The 24078-nt window shown below is 42.7% G+C and overlaps 1 protein-coding gene across 5 annotated transcripts in view; it reads left to right on the top strand.

Moving 5' to 3' along the window:
- The window catches only part of SLC13A3 (solute carrier family 13 member 3), a 458185-nt gene that overhangs the window by 326670 nt on the left and 107437 nt on the right, over positions 1-24078 (top strand). Inside the window, exon 1 of one of the 5 annotated variants that reach the window (XM_069952522.1) lies at positions 13024-13054. The exons of the other annotated variants lie outside the window; for them this stretch is intronic. Within the exon in view, the coding sequence (XP_069808623.1) occupies positions 13034-13054 (21 nt within the window). The 5' untranslated portion in view covers positions 13024-13033. Of the gene's footprint in view, positions 1-13023; positions 13055-24078 lie in introns of those variants that run through there. 5 annotated transcript variants of the gene reach the window in all.

The raw sequence follows: 24078 nt of genomic DNA, 5'->3' as shown, positions 1-24078 counted from the left end.
ATTCCATTATGACATCACAATGCTTTCTGACTGGTGACATATGCACAGTATTATGACATCACAGCCGCCTTGTGGCAGTCATGTCTGGGCAAGCCATCTGTTTGGTGGAAAGTGCAAAACATCATGACATCACTATATGACCTCATGGCAGTTCTATTTGGACAGTTTATTTTCAATTAATAATAATAATATTAATAAGTATTATTATTATTACTATTATTATTATTAATTATTTATTTATTATTTTAATAAGCATTGTGCCATTGTCTTTTTGGTGGAAATTCCAGCCATCTTCCTCAGCTTTGCTATTACTATGGGTTATGTTATATATATTTCCACATAGTGTAAGATCTCTGCTTGCTGTCATGTAATAGGAACCTTTATTGTTTCCTTCTAGTGGATGACATCTGTCCTGGTCATGAGATGGTCACACAGGTGCCTGGCTTGTTACAGGACAGAGCTCTGATAACTGGGCTCCTGGGTGTCCATCTCATAGCCATTCATCATGGATGGGACTCTCTGATATATAATACTATGGGGGACATTTATCAATCAGTTACAGTGGGAAAGTTCTTTGTTTACCATAGCGGCCAATCACAGCTCAGCTTTCATTTTACCAGAGCTCATGAATATTAGAGAGCTGCTCTGTGATTGGTTGCTATGGGCAACACCGGACATTGTTCCCATAAGACGGCTTGTTACATCTCCCCCTGTGTGATTTATTATCTCATCATTATCAATGAAGGAAATCCTTATACCCAGAGGGTGATGTCCAGACCTAATCCTGCCCCCTGGCTCTGCTGCCCCCTAGTGGTCATGGTCATATATACAGTACATGGTTATGGATGAGTGCAAAGAGTGACAACATGGCCGCTCCCTCCTGAGAGTTACACTTGGACATGTCTGATATCTGATTGCTGTAACTCCAATAAGCTTTTCCCATCACAGTCAGTCTGGCTATTACCTCTCTATGTGGTTTATCACAATGGTGCTGCTCTCTTACTGGGACACAGATGGTAACTCTTATGGGTGGATGGAAGATTTGCAGTGGTAAGTATAGCACAATCTGCTACTAGTAATGGTGTCACTGCCATCCATCAGCCATGATGCTAGTTGGAATAGACTCTTCTCACAGCTGACACTTTGCTACAGTTGCATCCAGTATAGACGACACATCCAGCTACAGGCAGATACATCGTAGTAAAGCTCCAGGACAGGGGAGAGATCTGTGCTGACACTGATGTAGTTAGAATAGAGTTTCTCTAGGTGCATACGAGTCAGGGAAAACCACTTTAAACTCTTAACTAGATGGTATAAAATACCTGAGGACTATCTGACTCTAACAAATTCTGGAGATGCCAACAAGACACTGGCTCCCTCTCACATATATGGTGGACCTGCCCACTTATTGCCCCCTACTGGAGAATGATTGAGCAGGAAATAAGCGAAATACACTCCTCAACCATCAAACTTACCTTAGAAAATGTTGCCCTAGGTCTCAGCTCGCAACAACTCAAACTCAACAAATCCTCTCTACTATCACATCTTCTGGCGACAGCAAAACTTCTTGTCCCACTCCACTAGTTGAGTCAGGAAGTCCCCTCCAAAGCTCAATGGATTGACAAAGTCAACCAACTGTACAGGCTAGAAGAACTGACTAGTATGCTAGATGGCACCCACCACTCCTTTCAAGCCTTATGGGCCCCTTGGCAACAATACAGAACTGTCACCCAACCCTGAATGTAACCATATGAATCACCGAACCCATCCATGCCCCCCCTTTTTCTCCCCCCCCCCCCGTCCACATGTACCAGTCCCCAACATCCACCCCACTTCCTTACCCACCCCTTTTTATCTCCTGTTGTAATTACCATTGTTCTCTACTGACTGGTTACACGACCAGGTGAAACCCTCGCTAAAAAAAAAATAATTACTATCAGAGGACGTCCAAAATACCACCATGGGTGGAGCGCCACCGCTCACTTCTTTAAGATGTCCGTCCGATTCGACTCATCTGCAAGGGCTTCGCAACGGACACCACAATGCGCGCCCGATGTAACCTGACTAAGATCCCATGTTTAAGCTTACAGTCAAAGCTTAGTGTTCATATTGTTCTTTCTAGACGTCTGTCCTCCAGTTTTCAACCCCCCCCCCCTTTTACAATGTCTACAGTATTTGGTACCTGTTATCTATTATACAAAAAAACAAATAAAGAATTGTTAAAAAAAGAATAGAGGGGCCCCAGAGCAAAGACTAAACTGGACCCCCTATATAGTGCTGGATTATGGCATCTTGCATCAGATTTTTTTTCACACTGCATCAGCGCTGCATATTTACTTAATGTCTGTGCCCAGAAACCTCCATAGACTCTCATTACCACAAATGTCACTTTGGCCTCCATTCATATGGTATACTCTGGAGGTTGCTTTGCAATTAAATGATACTTCTTTACATAGTAGTCTGATGTTTGGCAGATATCACTTAAAAGGGGTAGTGCGGCAGTAAAGAATTATTCACAGAATAACACACATTACAAAGTTATACAACCTTGTAATGTATGTTATGTCTGTGAATGGCCCCCTTCCCCGTGTCCCACCACCCCCACCCGTGTACCCGGAAGTGTGGTGCGCTATACATACCTGTCACGTGCCGACTCGTCTCCGATCTTCATTGAAGTCATCTTCGGATGGCCGGCACTCAGGATGGTCGGAGGGATTCGGCCCGGCCGTCCGAAGATGTCTTCAATGACTGAAGATCGGAGACGAGTCGGCACGTGACAGGTATGTATAGCGAACCACACTTCCGGGTACACGGGTGGGGGGGGTGGGACACGGGGAAGGGGGCCATTCACAGACATAACATACATTACAAAGTTGTATAACTTTGTAATGTGTGTTATTCTGTGAATAATTCTTTACTGCCGCACTACCCCTTTAAGGCATTTGTCATAGTATATGTCGGAGAGTCCACCAATATATACCTTGGATGAACTCTAAAAAACATGAAATTGTGAAATGAGCCTAACTGGTGTAAGGTCTTTAATAAAGTGTACCTGCCACTAAAATAAAAAAAACAGCCCTTTTGGATCACAATATTTTTTCCTTGCGTGTCAAACCCAGATTCGTTCCAAACTTTGCAGAAAATCAGTTCGCTACCAAACGAAACTTTTTGCATAGTTTGGAACAAGTCTGGCATGATGGCGGCCGCACATAAAGAACAAAAAAAAACCACTGACTGCCACTGGATATCGCCATAGCCAGCAATGGACTGAGTTGGTACTCACGTTTGTCTCTAGAGAGAGAGCCCGCTCAGCCAATCACTGGCTGATTTAGATGGGACAGCGCCATGGCCAGTGATTGGCTAAGCAGGCTCCCATATATGCTGTCTGACCTTCCACCATTACCTAGTTCTATATCCTGAAGCTAGGAAATCACTTATAATCATACTGCAACCTCTGTAGCTCGTTTTGCCATGATGCTCCTGCAGCCTGTACTATGTACATGATCGTCCACCAGTCAGTAGGGGTTGTCAGATTTACCTCTGCCCTAAAACCGAACCATAAATTTATAGCCCGAAACTTTTTATTTTCAGGAAAAAGACACCTGGACCTGGTTTTCAGTCTGCTACCGCTTTCTCTCAATCTGGCATTAAAATTGTTAAATGTTTTTCAAAAATGACACGTACTTACACCTGGTAAAGAAAAAGGTATTAAGCATATCCAACATGTCATAGACATGTAATAGAAACAAAAAAGTTTCCGGCGCTCAAAGGATCAACCATATAGGTAGTAGTGCATACAGTTAGCAAGAAGTATATAACTTACTTCGGTTGGGGGATAAGTTTCAACTATGTCATAGACATAGTGTTGCCCTGGGTACTAAGAACTCTACTTTTTGCTCAAAGGGATTATCCAGAGAGCAGAAAAGGTCCTGGGTTATTAACCACACCGCTCACCCCCCAATCAAATAATAAGATTTGCGGAGCTGAGACGTCACATCCCGGCTGATGGACTGGAGGGACGCCACTCCAGTCACTGAGCAGCTGATTGGCTGAGCGTCCACTCCATCAGCCGGGACAGGTCTTTTCCCCCAATACGAGATATCATCACAACTGGGGGCAAAATGCCTTCCCAGACCCGCCGATCACTGCAGGCACGTGGAGAGGTAAGTTGTAATCAAAGTCCCCCCTGCCCCAGCCGACTTCCAAATTTATTAAATAACGCTGGACTTCCATGCACTTTTTCATTATGAATGTAAAAAATGTTTGTGGATACTGTATGTTGCAGATACGCTGAGATTTTTCCCTATTGACCTCAGTGAGGCTACAGTCACACGTCTAAAATTACGCCTTTGTGCCTCTGTAGCGCTCCGCAATTCACTGACCACTACATTCTAGACCAGACATGTCAAACTCTGGCCCTCTGGTGCCATTATTTTTGGCCCGCCACAATATTCCACTCCTATATATATTCTGACCCGCCGACATTGCAAATTATAATATGGGAGGTCTGAGCGGCCGCTCAGACCTCCCATATTATAATCTTGTAGACCGCAGGCAGTTTTAAACTTGCGGTCTAGCAGTTTGTTAGCATTGTCCATACGCCGGAAACGTGGTGATGTCATCGTGCGCCTCCGGCGCCGGAAACGCAATGAAGTTGTTGTGCACGTCTATAAGTATAGGAAATGCGATGATGTCATTGTGTAGTCGGCGCCTGGCACCTCCCGCATCGGATGGGGCTGCAGAAAGGGTGAGTCTATGGGGGAGGGCTGGCTACTACATAAGAGGCTATGGAGGAGGGCTGACTGCTATATATGAGACTACAGGGGAGGGCTGGCTACTATATAAGAGGCTATGGGGGAGGGCTGGCTACTATCTAAGAGGTTTTGGGGGGAGGGCTGGCTACTCCATAAGAGGCTATGGGGGAGGGCTGGCTACTACAGGGGTACCACAGGGGTCAGTGTTGGGTCCACTTCTTTTTAATATTTTTATTAATTATTAATGATCTTGTTGAGGGGCTACAGAGCAGAATCTCCATTTTTGCAGATGATACTAAACTGGGTAAAGAAATCAGTACAGAGGAGGATAATATCATATTACAGAGGGATTTGGAGAAGCTGGAGGCTTGGGCAGTGAAATGGCAAATGAAGTTTAATGTTGATAAATGTAAGGTTATGCACTTGGGCCATAGAAATAATAAGTACAGTTATGTGCTAAATAATAAAACACTGGGTAAAACTACTTCCGAAAAGGACCTGGGGGTATTGGTGGACAGTAAACTCAACTTTAGTGATCAGTGCCAGGCAGCAGCTGCCAAGGCTAATAAAATAATGGGATGCATCAAAAGAGGTATAGATGCTAAAGATGAAAACATAGTTTTGCCTCTTTATAAATCACTCATCAGACCACACATGGAATACTGTGTACAGTTTTGGGCACCGGTATATAAGAAGGACACAGCTGAACTGGAGCGGGTGCAGAGGAGGGCAACAAAGGTCATTAAGGGAATGGGTGGGTTACAGTACCAGGACAGGTTATCAAGCTTGGGGTTATTTACGCTAGAAAAAAGACGTCTTAGGGGCGATCTCATCACAATGTACAAATATATGAATGGACAGTACAGAGGTCTTTGTAGTGGTCTTTTTACTCCTAGGTCTGTAACCATGACTAGGGGGCATCCTCTACGTCTACAGGAAAAAAGACTTTATCATCAGCATCGACGCGGGTTCTTTACTGTACGAGCGGTAAGACTGTGGAACTCTTTGCCACATGATGTTTTCTCCCTGTGGTGGGGCATTTGTCGTCTGCCTCATAGGGGTTTTTGCCTTCCCTGGATCAACACAGTAGGGTTTTCCTAGGTTGAACCTGACGGACTCTTGTCTTCTTTCAACCTTATTTACTATGTTATTATGTTACATACGAGGCTATGGGGGAGGAATGGCTACTACATAAGAGGCTATGGGGACGGCTGGCTACTACATAAGAGACTATGGGGGAGGGCTGGCTACTATATATGAGACTACAGGGGAGGGCTGACTATTATATAAGAGGCTATGGGGGAGGGCTGGCTCCTTTATAAGAGACTATGGGGGAGGGCTGACTACTTCATAAGAGGCTATGGGGGAGGGCTGGCTACTACATAAGAGGCTATGGGGAGGGCTGGCTACTATATAACAGGCTATTGGAGAGGACAGGCTTTTATATAAGACTATTCAGGAGAGCTGGCCTCTATAAAAGACACTATTGCCCCAATAGTGTCTTTTATAGAGGCCAGGATTCTATATATGAGACTATTGGGGGCTGGCTACTATATGGGGCACTACTGGGAGGGCTGGCTAATATATGGGACATTTTGGGGTGGTGACTATTATATGGGTCACCATTGAGAGGGCTGGCTACTATATGGCTACTATGAGGGGAGGGCTGACTACTATACAGTATATGAGACTACAGCGGAGAGCTGGCTACTATATAAGAGGCTATGGGGGAGGGCTGGCTACTATATAAGAGGCTATGGGGGAGGGCTAGCTACTATATAAGAGGCTATGGGGGAGGGCTGGATACTCCATAACAGGCTATGGGGGAGGGCTGTCTACTCCATAAGAGGCTATGGGGGAGGGCTGTCTACTCCATAAGAGGTTATGGGGGAGGGAGGGAGGGCTTGCTACTATATAACAGTCTATTGGAGAGGACTGACTTTTATATAGGACTATTCGGGAGAGCTGGTCTCTATAAATGACACTATTAGGGAGGGCTGGCTTCTATATAAAAGACTATTGGGGGCTGGTTACTACATAGGGCACTACTGGGAGTGGCTAATATATGGGGCATTTGGGGGTGGTGACTATTATATGGGTCACCAATAGGAGGGCTGACTACTATCTGGGGCAATATTGGGCGGGCTGGTTACTATGTGGGACACTATTGGAGGGGTTGGCTACTGCATATGGCACAGTTATGGGATTACCTACTGCTTGGGGGAAATAATGGGTAACCATTGAGGTTGGGCTTTAACCATATCATAGCAATTTATCTTATCATTTATCATAGTACACATGACTGGCAGTGCCAGGAACACCACACACTAATCTGACAGTGCCAGGAACACCACACACTAATCTGACAGTGCCAGGAGCGCCGCATGCTCTCCAATAAATATCAAGCTTGGCCCGCGACTTTGTCTAGTTTTTTCATTTTGTCCCACCATGTATTTGAGTTTGACACCCCTGTTCTAGACAAAGATCTGTGCCGCAGTTACGGTTCTGCCCTACAACATGTCCTATTTTTTTGCAGCAGGGATCACTGCCTATTTACGGATGTTTGAATAGGGACATAGAAACCTATTGGTTTTAACCCCTTGCCTCCGCAGCCTGTTTTGGCCTTAATGACCAGGCTCATTTTTCAAAATCTGACCTGTCTCACTTTATGCGCTTATAGCTCAGTGATGCTTTAACGTATGCTAGCGATTCTGAGATTGTTTTTTTTGTCACATATGGCACTTTATATTAGTGGCAAAATTTGGTCACTACTTTGTGTGTTTTTTGTGAAAAACATCAAAATATCATGAAAAATTTGAAAATTTTGCATTTTATGAACTTCTGAAATTCTCTGCTTCTAAAAAAGAAAGTCATAGCACATAAATTAGTTACTAAATCACATTACCAATATGTCCTCTTTATCCTGGCATAATTTGGGAAACATATTTTACTTTTTTAGGCTGTTATGGGGCTTAGAAATTTATTAGCAAATTATCACATTTTGTGAAAGTTTCCAAAACTGATTTTTTTTAGGGACCAGTTCTTTTTTTAAGTTGATTTAGGAGGCTTGTATACTGGAAACCCCCATAAGTGACCCCATTTTGGAAACTAGACACCTTAAAGAATTAATCTAGGGGTATAATGAGCATTTTTACCCTACAGGGGCTGGAGGAAAGTATTCACAATTAGGCCTTAAAGAAATCGAAAATTTTAATTTTCCAATAATATATTTGTTTAGATTAAAGTTTCTCCTTTCCAAAAGGAACATGAGAGAATCTGCACCCCAAAATTTGTAACACAGGTTCTCTTGAGTACAACGGTACCCCATATGTGGGCGTAAACCACTGTATGGGCACACAGCCGGGCTCAGAAGGGAAGGAGCGCCAATTAGCTTTTTTAATGCAGATTTTTCTGAAAAAGTTTGAGCGCCAGGTGCGTTTGCAGTGCCCCTGTAGTGTCAGCAGAATAGAATCCCCCCAAAAGTCACCCCATTTTCGAAAGTACACCCCTCAAAGAATTCATCTTGGGGTAGGATGAGCATTTTGACCCCACATGCATTAGAGGAAAGTATTCAAAATTAGACAGTAAAAATGAAAAACACGAATTTTTCCAATAATATGTTCGTTTAGTTTAAAATTTCTCAATTTCACAAGGAAAAAGAGAAAAAATTTACCCCAAAAATTGTAACGCAGGTTCTCCTGAATACAACGGTACCCCATTTGTGGGCATAAACCACTGTATGGGCACACAGCCGGGCTCAGAAGGGAAGGAGCGCCAATTAGCATTTTCAGTGCAGATTTTGCTGAAGAAGTTTCTGAGCGCCAGGTGCGTTTGCAGCGCCCCTGTAGTGTCCGTAGAAGAGAACCCCCCCAAAAGTCACCCCATTTTGGAAAGTACACCCCTCAAAGAATTCATCTTGGGGTGTGGTGACCATTTTGACCCCACAGGTATTAGAGCAAAGTATTTAAAATTAGACAGTAAAAATGAAAAACTCGAATTTTTCCAATAATATGTTCGTTTAGTTTAAAATTTCTCAATTTCACAAGGAACATGAGAGAATCCGCACCCCAAAATTTGTAACGCAGGTTCTCCTGAGTACAACGGTACCCCATATGTGGGCATAAACCACTGTATGGGCACACAGCGGGGCTCAGAAGGGAAGGAGCGCCAATTAGCATTTTCAGTTCAGATTTCGCTGAAGAAGTTTCTGAGCCCCAGGTGCGTTTGCAGTGCCCCTGTAGTGTCCGCAGAAGAGAACCCCCCCCCAAAAGTCACCCCATTTTGGAAAGTGCACCCCTCAAAGAATTCATCTTGGGGTGCGGTGACCATTTTGACCCCACAGGTATTAGAGGAAAGTATTCAAAATAAGACAGTAAAATTGAAAAACTCGAATTTTTCCAATATATGTTCGTTTAGTTTAGAATTTCTCAATTTCACGAGGAATGGGAGAAAAAATGTACCCCAAAATCTGTAACGCAGGTTCTCCTGAGTACAACGGTACCCCATATGTGGGCATAAACCACTGTATGGGCACACAGCAGGGCTCAGAAGGAAGGGAGCGCCAATTTGCTGGAGCAAAACCGCAGCTAGTAATGGTTATTAGAATAGCGCAGTTACTAAAATACAATAAAAAAATGAGATTACAGATAATGTGGGGTGGTTACGGATAATCTGGGGTGGTTATGGGCAACCTGCGGTGGTTACGGGCAACCTGCGGTAATTACGGGCAACATGGGGTGGTAACGGGCAACGTGGGGTGGTAACGGGCAACGTGGGGTGGTTACGGATAAACTGAAGTGCTTATAGGTAATCTGGGATGGGAACCTGTAACGTGCGGTGGTCGGGGGCAACGTGCGGTGGTCGGAGGCAACGTGCGGTGGTCGGAGGCAACGTGCGGTGGTCGGGGGCAACGTGCGGTGGTCGGGGGCAATCTGGGGGGAATTACATGTGATTAGGGGCAACCTGGGGGGGTTACAGACAATCTGCGGTGGTTATGGGCAACATGGGGTGGTTACAGACAATCTGCGGTGGTTACGGGCAACATGGGGTGGTTACAGACAATCTGGGGTGGTTACGGATAAACTGAAGTGCTTATAGGTAATCAGGGGTGGGTACATGTAATTTTGGGTGGTTACGGCAATCTGGTGTGGTTACGGGCAATCTGGAGGGGGTCACTGGCAACGTGTGTAAGTTAGAGGCAACGTGCAGTGGTTACGTGCAATATGGGGGGGTTACGGGCAATCGGGGCTGATTACGGACCATCTGGAGGGGCTCACTGGCAATTTGGGGTGGTTACAGGCAACGTGCGGTGGTTATGGGCAACGTGCGGTGGTTATGGGCAACGTGCGGTGGTTATGGGCAACGTGCGGTGGTTATGGGCAACATGCGGTGGTTATAGGCAATGTGCGGTGGTTATGGGCAACGTGCGGTGGTTATGGGCAACGTGCGGTGGTTATAGGCAATGTGCGGTGGTTATGGGCAACGTGCGGTGGTTATGGGCAACGTGCGGTGGTTAGTGGCAAAATGCGGTGGTTAGTGGCAACGTGCGGTGGTTATGGGCAGCGTGCGGTGGTTATGGGCAGCGTGCGGTGGTTATGGGCAACGTGCGGTGGTTAGTGGCAACGTGCGGTGGTTATGGGCAACGTGCGGTGGTTATGGGCAACGTGCGGTGATTACGTGCAATCTGGGGCGGATACGGGCAATCTGGGGCGGATATGGGCAACCTGCGGTGGTTACGGGTAATTTGGGGGGGCTAGGGGTAATCTGGGAGTAAACTGCAATTATTACTATAATAAAAAGTGTGTGTTTTATTTTTTTGTATGTTTGTCACTTTTTGTACTTTATACATTAATTTCCACTGTATTACTATGATTACTGTGATATTTTCTATCACAGTAATCATAGTTCAGTGACAGAGACCAAATTGGTCTCTGTCACTTTAAATTTTCTGAGATAACTGATTCTGGAGCGCATGCGCACTTCAGAATCAGCCTGGACGTCGAGGAGGACGGAGCTCCGTGGATCAGGTAACGTATGTGGGGAAGGGGGGGTGACTGGGGGACGGGGGTGACTGGGGGGGTGGGGGGCGACTTGGGGGGGGCACGGTGACACTTTTTATCCCCTGTCACCAATGATTTATGGTGACAGGGGATAAAAAGTGCTGATCAGCACTGGGAATAGGCGATCGGCGGTATATAGTATATACCGCCGATCGCCTGCTCCGGGACCACACGGGGGGGTCCCCGATCACTGCCCCATGCTCTCCGCTACCTCCGGTGGCGGAGAGCATGGGGCTTTGATCACTAATCCATTTCCATCCCTGCGAACAAACATCGTTTGTTCGCAGGGATGGGGGCGGCCATCTTGGATCTGATGGCCGCCCGGGTAGGGTGATCGGGGGGCTGATCTGGGGTCTGAGGGGACATTTTTCATCTCCCCCCACCGTGGATTCACGGTGGGGGGAGATGAAAGCTATCGGCGGCGCCGGTAATGCCCGATACCGCCGGATCGCCGCTAAAACGGTAGTAGCGGCGATCCGCCGGTATCGGAGGACGAGGGGAGGGGGCCGGGGGACACACTGTTAGTGGCGGTGGGGGGAGGCAGCGTTCTGCAGCCTCCCCCCGCCGCCCGATCGGCGGGGGACACTGAATCTCCCCATAGACGCTGCGGTCGCATTGACCGCGGCGTTTATGGGGTTAACTGCCCGGGGGGGAGCGCGGCTCCCCTCCGGGCAGTGGCAGCAGGAGGATGCTGTGTGACACAGCCTCCTCCTGCTGCCCGATCTCACCTAGGGACAGAGGGGGGAGGCAGGGAAAGCATGACGTCCAGGGACGTCATGATGCGTTCTGCCACTGCTTTTCATGACGTCCCTGGACGTCATATTGGGGGAAGGGGTTAAATTTGTCTGTAATTGTGGATCCTCAATTATGGACACATTTTGCAGATGTAAATGAGCCCTAAGTAGGTCAAAATCTGCAATAAATCCACAATAAAAAATATGGTGCAGATTTTGCTGTGGAGGCAACGGTGCAATAATATACATTCATTTTATTTCACAATTAGCACAAAAAATAAAGTTGTAAAGGTTCCTGTGCACTTTATAGGGATATCCGTCAATATTGCCGCTGGCTGTTGGTTCTGGTGACAATATAATGTGTATGGTGCCTCCCGAGTCTCTGACAGATAATGTCAGTGGAGAGAAAAGTCTGGCGTGATGGAATTTCCCTGCCCGACCCCTTTCTTCTCGGAGAGGTAGGTCCCTACAAGAGCTGTCTGCCTGTGGCTTAACCCTCTCAGCCCCATAGATAACACAGAAACATTCAGCCATGCTGAACAATCATGTACTGTATATAGAGAGGATGGGAGAGAGAACTGTCAGGGAAACAATTGGTTTGTCCATGGCGACTATGTAGAGCCAACTTAAAGTGGTACTCCAGCCATTGTTTTAACCCCTAGATGACCTTGGATGTACCAGCACACCACGGCCATCTGTCACTTTTAATTTTTTCTTTTTATAAGCTATACACTTAAACATTCTATTGGATTTGGCCGTGCCTGTCTTGAGGAGTGGAGGTCTGCATTGTATCCTCCTCGGCTGATGGAGAACAAGAGTATAAAATTAGAGACTACATATCTTGCAGCAGCACACACGTGGTGTATTACGCCACGTGTTGGTGTGGCAAGATATACGTGGGACTTACCTCACGAGAGCTTAAGACCAGAGTGAGGGAACATGTTAGGGGAATTGTGGCGGCAAAAAATATTGATGAAATTAAAACCCTAAAAACAATACCCAAACACTTTAAACTTCATCATGACAGTGACCCAAAAAGTTTTCTGGTGAGAGGGATTGAGAAAGTCAAAGTTGGAATCAGAGGGGGCAATGTGCGGAAGATTTTAGCTCAAAAGGAATGTCGTTGGATCACTATTTTAGGTACTTTGGCCCCTATGGGCATGAACGAGAATTGTAGCTTTGTTTCATTTCTTTGAACCTATGTATTAATATCTTTTTTGTATATTTTTTTCTGTCTTCTTTCTCTTTTCCTGTTTTCTTTATCCTGTGAAAATATATTTTTTACAGGTTTTCTTACTATTTTAGGTTTACTATTTCTTATTTTATTATTTTTTTTCGACTGGAATACGGAGACAACAAAAGTTACCTCCTAGTGGACATCCTTGGGACTTTTTATGGGGAATGAAGCTGATAACATCATGAGAAGCGTTTTGATTTGGATGGGAAATGACATGTTATATTATGTTGAAAGACTATGGGATGAATCATGAAATTTTTATTGTACATGGTGAATAATTATCTATTTATATTATGAAATGTGGATGTATATACATGTATTTCACTATATATATATACTAATATATTTATGTATGTAGATATACTTCTTAAAGGAAATTTACCCCTTTACCACTATTCACATTATGCACTTTTTCATGCAATTTTTTTCGTTTTTGTTTTTTCGGCTTTATATAGTGATACACATATATGTTCACAATTTGACTCATTATAGTATAACCTTATCACTTTTTTGACTACTATTATATTTTGGTCTGCTTTTTTCACAACTTAATTAGAATTATGTATAATTATAGTACTTTCACCTATGTTTATACATATATATATTTATTATTTCTTATATAGTAATGTTCATTATGATTATGTTTACATGACGTTATTGCCATAGTATTTGTTATTTTCACTGACCAGGTTCGTTAATGGAGATAACGGCTTTGTAATTTTCCCATACAAGCTTCGGTATTATAGATATAGCCATTATTGGCCAAATAGGGTCCCGTGACTAAGCATCCCCGGGCGTGCGCACTGGGGCGGTCGCTGACGCTGCCGTCGCATCCGGCCGGCCTCAACACCTGATGTGCGCATGTCTGTGATGTTTTTCGTTGCGGACATGCGCACTCGGGGGGAGGCGCCGGACCGGATGTGACGCGGCCTCCGCTTCCGGTCCAGTGCGCCGTAGTCCCGGAAGATGCAGGGGTGTCAATTAGGACTGAGATATATTTAAGGGGGGTGAGATTAGAAGAGGGTAGTTCCCCGAGGAAGCGTGCAACAGCGAAACGTAAGTAGGAACGGCTCATGCGGTGTCTGAAATTATGGATAGGTGCAATATGTTCTAAAATGTAATAATGGCCATTAGGTCTTTGCAGCCTATGTGTTTATTGGAACGGAGGCAGTATTAGAGCATTTCGAGACTTAAAAGCACCTTATATATGTATATATTCCCATATAGAAAAACCGTTGTGGTTAATATATTTCATTATAGACACCTGTTTTATAATTAATTTTATTGTGGTCATACTTTTTAACTTCATTTAGTATTGGAAAAAGCTTTTTTATGTATTGGTACCTATTATATATAATAAAAATTATTTGTATTTTCATGAACTAAGCCCATTTTTTCTGCTTATTGTATCCAATTTTTGTGTGGGTAGTTTCAAATGATAGTGTTATCTGGTGGTGTAGGTTGATACTACAACCCATATTTTTAGATCATTTTATTTCACGTCTATCACAAACCAGTGTATGTTATTGTATCCTAGTGTATATGAGAGCATATATAATATTATACTAATGATATGCCACGTTTCTCTTCCTAAATGTTAGTGTTATCATATTGAACGTCCATTGAAGATATATGTCATTACAAAACATGTATCTCCATGGATAATAATAATATTAATTACCTGTCCTGCGATTCCCACCTTGTGTCTGATCCAAATGTCCGTCACTTTCTTTCTTCTAATCGGCTTCCTAGGAAAAGTCACAGATGTGATAATATATTCCTGGAATGGAGATCCCAATATATAGATAACACTCTAAGGGCATCTTTCTATGGTGAGAATATTCTATTGTGTCATTGCTTATACAGTGAGGAAACCCTGTTTAATATAGACAATTTATTACTTGGGGCACGGGAGGTGGATTATATCTACACAGGGTGGGATATTTTTAATACTTTTGGACACAGGACGGGGATAATAAATACTTGGGGCACAGGGTCGGATATTCTAAGTATTTGTGGGTAAATGGCGGAGATTATAACTACTTGGGGGTACAGGATGGGATATTGTTATTTGTGGACACAGAGCAAGGATTTTAACTACTTGGGGGCACGAGTGAGATATTATTAATATTTGTAAGGACAGGGCGGGGATTATAATTATTTCAGGGCACACGGTGTGATATTTTTAATGTACAGTATATGGCCACAGGACGGGTTTATAAATATTTGATTGCACAGGGCAGGATTATAAATACTTGGGGGCACAGGTTGTGATATTGTTATTATTTGTGGGCACATAAGGGGGATTATAACTATTTAGAGCACAAATTGGGATGATATTAACAATAATTGTGGACCCAGGACAGGGATTATAACTACTTTGAGGTCATAGGGTTGAATATTATTAATTGTGGGCACAATACAAGTATTATAATTACTTGGTGGAACAGGGTGGGATATTCTTAATATTTGTAAGCACAGGGTGGGGATTATATCTATTAAGGCGCACAAGGTGGGATGATATTGATAATTGTGGGAAAAGGGGGGGGATTATAACTACTTGGTAGCACATTAATCTTTGTAGACAGAGGACTGGGATTATATATACTTGGGGGCACAGGGTGGGATATTCTTAATATTTGTGGACACAGAAGTGGGATGATTAATAATAATATATGTGGGAACAGGATGGAGATTATAACTATTTGAGGGCACAGTAATGGATACTATTAATATTTGTGGAAATAGGACGGGGATTGTAACTACTTGGGGTCTCAGGGTGGCATATTGGTAATATTTGTAGACACAGGACTGGGATTATATTTACAGGGGTACCTAGGTTCTCGAACGTCATTGGTTCTGGAAGGCAGCTTGAGAACCGAGCAGTTTGAGAACCGAGCAGTGTCTTCTCATAGGGAATAATGTAAATGTGTTTAATTGGTTCCAGCACCCACCAATAATTACCTACAGTACCCATATATTACATTGGAAAGTGCCCAATCTAACCTCTACAGTACATTAAAGAACAGTTCTATACTGTACAGGATTATATACACGAAACATTCAACAAAACCAGCACATATAGTACAGTAGTCACTAACTCCTCACTCATCCTTCACTGTATATAGTTCCCCCCATCTCAGCACTGTAAGGGATGGGAGATGGTGGTGCACTGACTGTACTACTGTACTGTATATGCACTCCAGCAATCTTAGTCTATGTTGACATAACGTCAAAAATATTGAAAAGGCAGCCGATTTTGCTATTTAAAAAAAACGTCCGTTTTTGCAGCGGAATAACTGACTGCAATGGCAATGCATTTAAATCAATGGAAAGACACGTCCAATGCGCACAATGTATTGAATAACGGACGTTTTTATCGCGGACGTCAAAATAATGAACATGATCAATATTTTCGGATGTGTTTTGCAAACAGGGGACGTTTTTATTAGTTGTTCACACACAGTTTTTCTTTTCTCACCGTTCTTTCTCCGTTTTTACTATTAAATTCCATGGACTTTTCAATTAGGACACACCCAAAGTCCAATTAGTAACCCAAACTAGAATAATGTACAAACACCGTTCATTGCACTAAGGGGAGGCCAGGCTGCTAAATGACGTCCATTATTTTAGCCTTAAAATGACGTCATTTTAAACTGAGCTGAAAAATCATTGTGTGAACATTATAGAGTACTGTCCTGTAGCCTCACCAGTGCTAAACTCAGCACATACAACCCACCATCCATGCTCTCAAAAACGTTCAGATACCAAGTAATTCAAGACTGGGTGCCCGAAAAGTGTTTGAGAACTGAGCAAGAGTTTGAAAACCAAAGAAGACTTTCCCTGAAAATACAGTTTGAGTTCCAAGCAGTTTGAGAACCAAGCAGTTTGAAAGCCAAGGTTTCACTGTACTTTATATTTGTGTGCAAATGTTGGAGATAATAACTCTTTGTGGGCAGAGGAAGGGGTTTATAATTACTTTGGGGCACAGGCTTGGATATAATTAACCCTTTACAACCTGGGGTCATTGATGCCTCAATGTCCAGGTCATTTTAAGATATCAGCTTATGGGATCATAATGATCCCATGAGCTGATATCCTAATGTATGCCCCTTCTCCTCTGTCCGCTGCCACTGTTACAATTTTGTGACAGCATCAGAGTAGAGAGGTGAGGGGGCGGAGCTCACAGCCTGTGCGTCAGGGGCACCCTGCCTTCCCTCCTCTCACCAGCCTCCGTAGCCAGCAAACCGGAAGCCTGAGGCTTCCGGTTTTCATGGCTACTATCGGGGCTCTGTGATTACTCTGCAGAGCCCTGATGGACACCGGCAGAGAATTCTCCCTCTGTAGAGCAAGAATTCTCTGTCAGGAGCCCCATAGATACTGTGGTTGGCTGACCGCAGTATCTATAGGGTTAACTCTCACCAATGTAGCGTGGCTCTGGTGCGGAGAGTTGCGGCGGGTCCCCGGCTATCACTGATAGCCGGGACCCGCCGCAGATGACACAGGCGCAGCTCCTGCGCCTGTATCATCCTAGATCATTAATTAACCCACAGGGGTGGGATAATAATATTTGTGGACACAGGACGGGGATTATAACTATTTGGGGGCAGAAGGTGGGATATTATTGATATTTAGGGGTACAGGGTGGGATTTTATTAATGCCCACCAGGCAGTAGTGGATTATAATAGGGGAGTTTTGGGCGGCAGCCCGGGGCCCTGAGCTCCTGGGGGCCCATGAGCACCCAAAAAGACTTATACTTTCAGTGGCGTACTGTCTACTGGCTACACTTTCGCCATGATTTGCAAAAAAATCAGGTTTTTTTTAATGGTAATTTTGCACAAATCAGGACATCATGACATTATCTATACTGTACTATGAACGCAAGGCTAGTGCCACCATAGTTACAGTGGGGTGGGGGGGACAGCCCGGGGTCTATGGTAAAGTTAATCCGCCCCTGCCACCAGGATACCCACGGTATAAGGCTGTTTTTTTTACATATTGTAATTGGATTGTAATTTTGGGAGATTTATCGGGTTGGACAACGCATAATCTTTTATTGTCTAAATGCTTATTTTACGCTAGGTTAGTGATTCTCTCTAAACGGATGTCTTCACTTACTCCTTCCATAATGGAATAAAAATCCCGATTGGATCAGATTGGATCAGATTGGATCAGATTAAGAAATATAAATGTTTCCTTTCTTAGAAAAAAGAATAGTATAGGGAAATTTGAGAATATTTGAAAAATGTGGTAGTAATTTTGTTTTGTGTGCACAAGGTCCACAAACGGGTAAGGGTGGGGGGCGGACTGTTAGTATTATTTTATATGGATGGTTTCTAAAATTTAGTTGTAATGTATGTTATGTATTGACAAATGTATCATACTGGTTCATATTTTATTGTAATATGCAAAAAAAAAGGAAACAAAAATATATATTTGTGGTCATAGGTCCGGAATTATAACTACCTGGCGGCCCAAGGTCTGATATTAAAATTTAAGGGCACTGGATGGGGATTATTACTTCTTGGGAGCATAGGGTGGACTATTGCTACTTGGGCACATAGAGTTCTAGTGCATGTGAGAGCATATATACCATTATACTAACGTGATAATATAAATATTCGGAGACACAGGACTGGGATTTTAACTACCTGGGGGTATAGATGGAAATGTTATCAATATATGTGGGAAGAAGGCGGGGATTATAACGATTTGGGGGCACAGGGTGGGATATTCTTAATATTTGTGGACACAGGATGGAGATAATAACTATTTGATGGCAAAGGTTGGGAACATTTTAATATTTGTGGGCACATGGTGGGAATTATTACTACTTGGGGGCACACGGTGGGATATTATTAATATTTGTGAACACAGATCAAGGATTATAACTTTTTGAGGGACCAAGGTGGGGTATATTTAATGTTTTTGGGAAAATAGCAGTGATGATAGCTACTTGGGGTCACGGAGTGAACTTTTATTAATATTTTTGGACACAGTATCAGGACTAACTACTTGGGGGCACAGGATGGGATATTCCTTAGATTTGTGGACACAGGGATGGGATTATAACTACTTGTGGCTCAGGGTTGGGATTTTATTAATATTAGTGAGCATAGGATGAAGAATATAGCTACTTTGTGGACACAGGACGGGGTTAACTATTTGGGAGCACAGGATACAATATTAATATTTGTGGGAAATGGCAGAGAATATAACTACTTGGGGGCACAAGTGAGATATTATTAGTGTTTGTGGACACAGGGCTGGGATTATAACTACTTGGAGGGTATAGGTTAGGAGATTATTAATATTTGTGGACACAGGATGGGGATTTTATCTATAGGATTCTGCCTCTGCACATATAAAGATCTTTGTTTTGTGCTTGGGGAGGGTGGGGGGGGGGGGTGCACGGTTTTTTTCTATGGTGCCCCATGAATCCTAGCTACACGCCTGCAGTTATTGCTAATTTGGGGAAGAAAATGTGGGAATACTGTTATTTGGGGAGTGGGGATTATTTCTTCTTTTGGGACACAAGATGGTTATTACTACTTGGGGGAACAGGAGGGGGCATTTTTCATAATTTGGGGGCAAGGAGGTGGCATTATAATAGTGTGGGACACAGAAGTTTATTTTTTTTCCTCAAACCTTATTTTTAATGAAAATGTTCCATAACATAACAATAGTTTTAACAGTCAATAGACATAGTGGAAAGAAGAAAAATAGAGCCTTACATCCAAATATTTGTATAAAATTATACACAAATAAGGCAATTTATCTGTATCTTTCTAACACTATACTTTATGTGGTGGGCAACAAGTAAATGATGTTAAAAAAATGAAGAGGGTATGAGGGGGGAATGGGGGTGGGGGTAAAGGTGTTATAGCATTGGTACACTTATGGCAACTATACAGTCATAGTGGTAAGATCCCCTGATAGGGGTAAAAAAGAAAAACTGTAGATGTAATTGTTTTAAGTGCCTCTATATGTTTTATAAAATATACATATCCATATACAATAGAGACCTTTATCAGAAATAAGACTAAACTGAATAAGATCCAGTAACCATAAGGCAGGCCAGCATAAATATTCTAAAAAACAAAAGCTAATTAAGAAAGAAATAAGGGTTTATGGGGTTAATAGGAGAAAGATGGAGACATTGCTGAACAAATTTATCGAGTAGGAAATGGGGGCACTGGTTGGGGTCTTATTATTGCTTGGGGGGCACATGAAGAAGGATTATCAATATTTGGGCAAAGGAGGGGCACAGAGTCCTAGTGTTTGTGAGAGCATATGTAATATTATACTAACGTGATCAGAGATATGCGGCAAAGATATGCCACGTTTCTCTTTCTAAGTGTTAGTGTTATCATATTGAACGTCCATTGAAGATATGTCGTTACAAACCATATATCTCCATGGACCAGGAAAATATCATCACACCTATGCAGGTCTAGACCTAGAGACTAGCCTGATAGTTATCAGTAATTAATAACAATATTAATTACCTCTCCTGCGATTCCCTTCTTGCGTCTGATCCGAATGTCCGTCACCTGGCAATTTCTTTCTTCTAATCGGCAACCTAGGAAAAGTCACAGGTGTGATAATATATACCTGGAATGGAGATCCCAATATATAGCTAACACTCTAAGGGCGTCTTTCTATGGCCAGAATATTCTATTGTGTTATTACTTATACAGTGAGGCCACCCTGACTTATTTATTATAGACAATTTATTACCTACTTGGGGGCACGGGAGGGGAGGATTATATCTACAGAGGGTGGGATAGTATTATTTGTAGTCACAGAGCTAGGATTATAACCTCTTAGGGGGACAGGGTGGAATATTAATATTTGTGAACAAAGGGTGTGGTTTATAATACTTGGGGGCACAAGTATTAAATATTAATAATATATGTGGAAATGTCGGATAATATAACTACTTCTTGAGGGCACAAGGTGGGATACTAGAAAAATTTACAGATATAGGTCATTATATATACATGGGGCACATAGTGAGATATTAATATTTGTGGGCACAGGGCGGGGATTATAACTATTTCGGGGCACACAGTGTGATATTCTTAATACACAGTATATGGACACAAGGCAGGGATTGAAAATACTTAAGGTGAACAGGTTAGGATATTAATAATATTTGTGGACACCAGAATGGGATTACATTTACTTGGGGGAACAGGGTGGGATATTTTAAAAATTTATGGGCACAGGACAGGAATTATTACTATTTGGGTGCTCAGGACAGGGATTATAAGTAATTATAACTAATATTGTTAGAATTTGTGGGCACAGAAGGGTGATTATAATTATTTGGGGGCACAGTATTGGTCAGTATTAATATTTGTGGGCTCAGGGCGGGTATTATATCTATTTAGGCGCACAAGTTGGGATATTGATAATTGTGGACACAGGGTGGGGATTATAAATACTTGGGGCACATGGTAGCATATTAACATTTTGAGCACAGGTATTGTTAACATTTTTGAGTAAAAGGCAGAGATTATAACTAGAGGGACAGGGGGTATATTAATATATTTGGGCACTAGAGGGGGGATTATAACTACTTGAGGCACAGGGTGGGATATTATTATTTTTAGGCACAGGATGGGGATTATGACTACTTGGGGGCACAGAGCAGACTATCACTACTTGGGGGCATAGTGTCCTAGGGGATGTGAGAGCACATATACCATTGTACTAATGTGATCAGAGATATGCGGCAAAGATATACCACAATATAACTACTTAAGGCACAGGGTAGGATTCTATTAATATTAGTGGACAAAGGACAGGGATTAACTACTTGGGGGCTCAGGGTGGGAAATTAATATTTGGGGGCACAGGGCAGGGATTATAATTATTTAGGGGCACAGGGTGAAATTTTATTATTTAAAATCCATTGCGTTTATCCTCACCTGTGTGCTGATCGGCACGAACAATATGTGTTTTTAATACTTCAATAAAGACAGAAGAGAAGACTGGGTGAGTGCTGCTGCTCTATTTATTCTGTATCTGTGCTGAATTCTATCTCTTGACTTGCTGAGCACCGCCGTGTGTCTCTATATTGGAGCTCCATCCTCCATAAGGCTATGAGCCGCTGGCTTCATTGTGTGAACTGACAGGGTTTTCTACGGCCGCAATTTGCTTAATTGCAGCCGCAGAAACGTGACATGTCAGTTATTTGCGGCCCGTGCAGAATCCTGGCCAGAGAGTATACGATGTGTATACGCTCCGGCCAGGATCCCATAGCTGAATGGCAACAACCCATCCCATAGCCGATGGCAACAACAGCCGTACTTACGTAGTGTGAACATAGCCTAAAAGTGTATGACTGGATATTCAGTTGCCATATACTGTTTATAAGGTGGTGCCGGTCTCTGCATTTCTTGTGTATGGATGTGTAATATTTTACTAATGTGATCATAGATATGCGGCAAAGATATGCCACATTTCTCTTCCAAAATGTTAGTGTTATCATATTGAACGTCCATTGAAGATATAGGTCATCAAAAAGCATATATCTCCATGGGCCAGGAACATATCATCACACCTATGCAGGTCTAGACCTAGAGTCTAGCCTGATAGTTATCAGTAATTAATAATAATATTAATTACCTGTCCTGCGATTTCCTTCTTGTGTCTGATCTGAATATCCGTCACTTTGCAATTTCTTTCTTCTAATCGGCTACCTAGGAAAAGTCACAGGTGTGATAATATATTCCTGGAATGGAGATCCCAATATATAGATGATAACACTCTAAAAGCAACTTTCTATGGGCAGAATATTCTATCGTGTCATTGCTTATACAGGGAGGTGACCCTGACTATTTTATTATAGACACCATTATCACCTACTTGGGGGCACAGAAAGTGAGGATTATATCTACATTGGGGCCACTTGAGGCAGGATTATTACTACTCGGGGGGGCAGGAGGGGGATTAACAGTACTTGGGGGCACAGGGTGGGATATTATTGTTATTTGTGGACACAGGAAAAGAATAATAACTAATTGGGGCATGTGGTGGGATATTATAGACATTTGTAGACACAAGGCAGGGACCATAACTATTTAGGGGTACAGAGTGCAATAATAGTATTTGTGGGCACAGGATGGGGATAATAACTACATGGGGTAACAGGGTGGGATATTTTTTAATATTTATAAACATAGGATGGGGATTATTTATACTTGGAGGCACAGAGTGAGATATTATTAATATTTATAGACACAGAATGTGGATTATAACTACTTGGAAGGCAAAAAATTGGATAATATTAATATTTAGGGGCACAGGACCGGGTTTGTAAAACGTGGAGGCAGAGGGCAGGATATTATTAATATTTGTGGAGACATGGCGGGGATTATAACTACTTGGTGGGCACAGGGTGGGATATAATTAATATTTGTGGATGGAGTACAGGGAATTTAAGTATTTTGTGGCACATTTTAGGATATTAATAATATATTTTGGCACAGGATAGGGACTATAACTATTTGGGGGGTACAGGGAGGGACATTTTTAATATTTGTAGACACAGAACTGGAATTATTACTATTTGGGGGCAAAGGGTGGAAAATTGATATTTGTGGACACAGGATGGGGATTATGACTTCCTATGAGGTCATAGGGTTGAATATTATTAATATTTGTGGGCACAGTACAAGTAATATAACTACTTGGGGGAACAGAGTGGACTATTACTACTTGGGGGCATAGTGTCCTAGTGGATGTGAGAGCATATATAATATTAAACTAACATGATCATAGATATGCGGCAAAGATATGCCACGTTTCTCTTCCTAAATGTTAGTGCTATCATATTGAACGTCTATTAAAGATATGTCTTTACAAAACATATATCTCCATGGACCAGGAACATATCATCACACCTATGCAGGACTAGACCTAGAGTCTAGCCTGATAGTTATCAGTAATTAACCCTTAGGGGACACAGCCAGTTTTCATTTTTGCATTTTCGTTTTTCCCTCCTCGTGTATATAAGGCCATAGCGCCTGCATTTTTCCACCTAGAGACCCAAATGAGCCCTTATTTTTTGCGCAACTAATTGTACTTTGCTATGGCAGATGTAATTTTTGCCTAAAATGTGCTGGGAAACCAGAAAAAAATTATATGTGTGGTGAAATTGAAAAAAAAAATGTTTTTTTTTTATTTGGGGGGGGGGGTGGTTTTTACTATGTTCGCCCTGAGGTAAAACTGACTCGTTATATATGTTCCTTAAGTTGTTACGATTACAACGATATGTAACATG

This window comes from Dendropsophus ebraccatus, chromosome 14, assembly GCF_027789765.1.
Source record: "Dendropsophus ebraccatus isolate aDenEbr1 chromosome 14, aDenEbr1.pat, whole genome shotgun sequence".
NCBI classification, from domain to species: Eukaryota; Metazoa; Chordata; class Amphibia; order Anura; family Hylidae; genus Dendropsophus; species Dendropsophus ebraccatus.
This window is presented reverse-complemented; position numbering and strand designations above follow the sequence as displayed.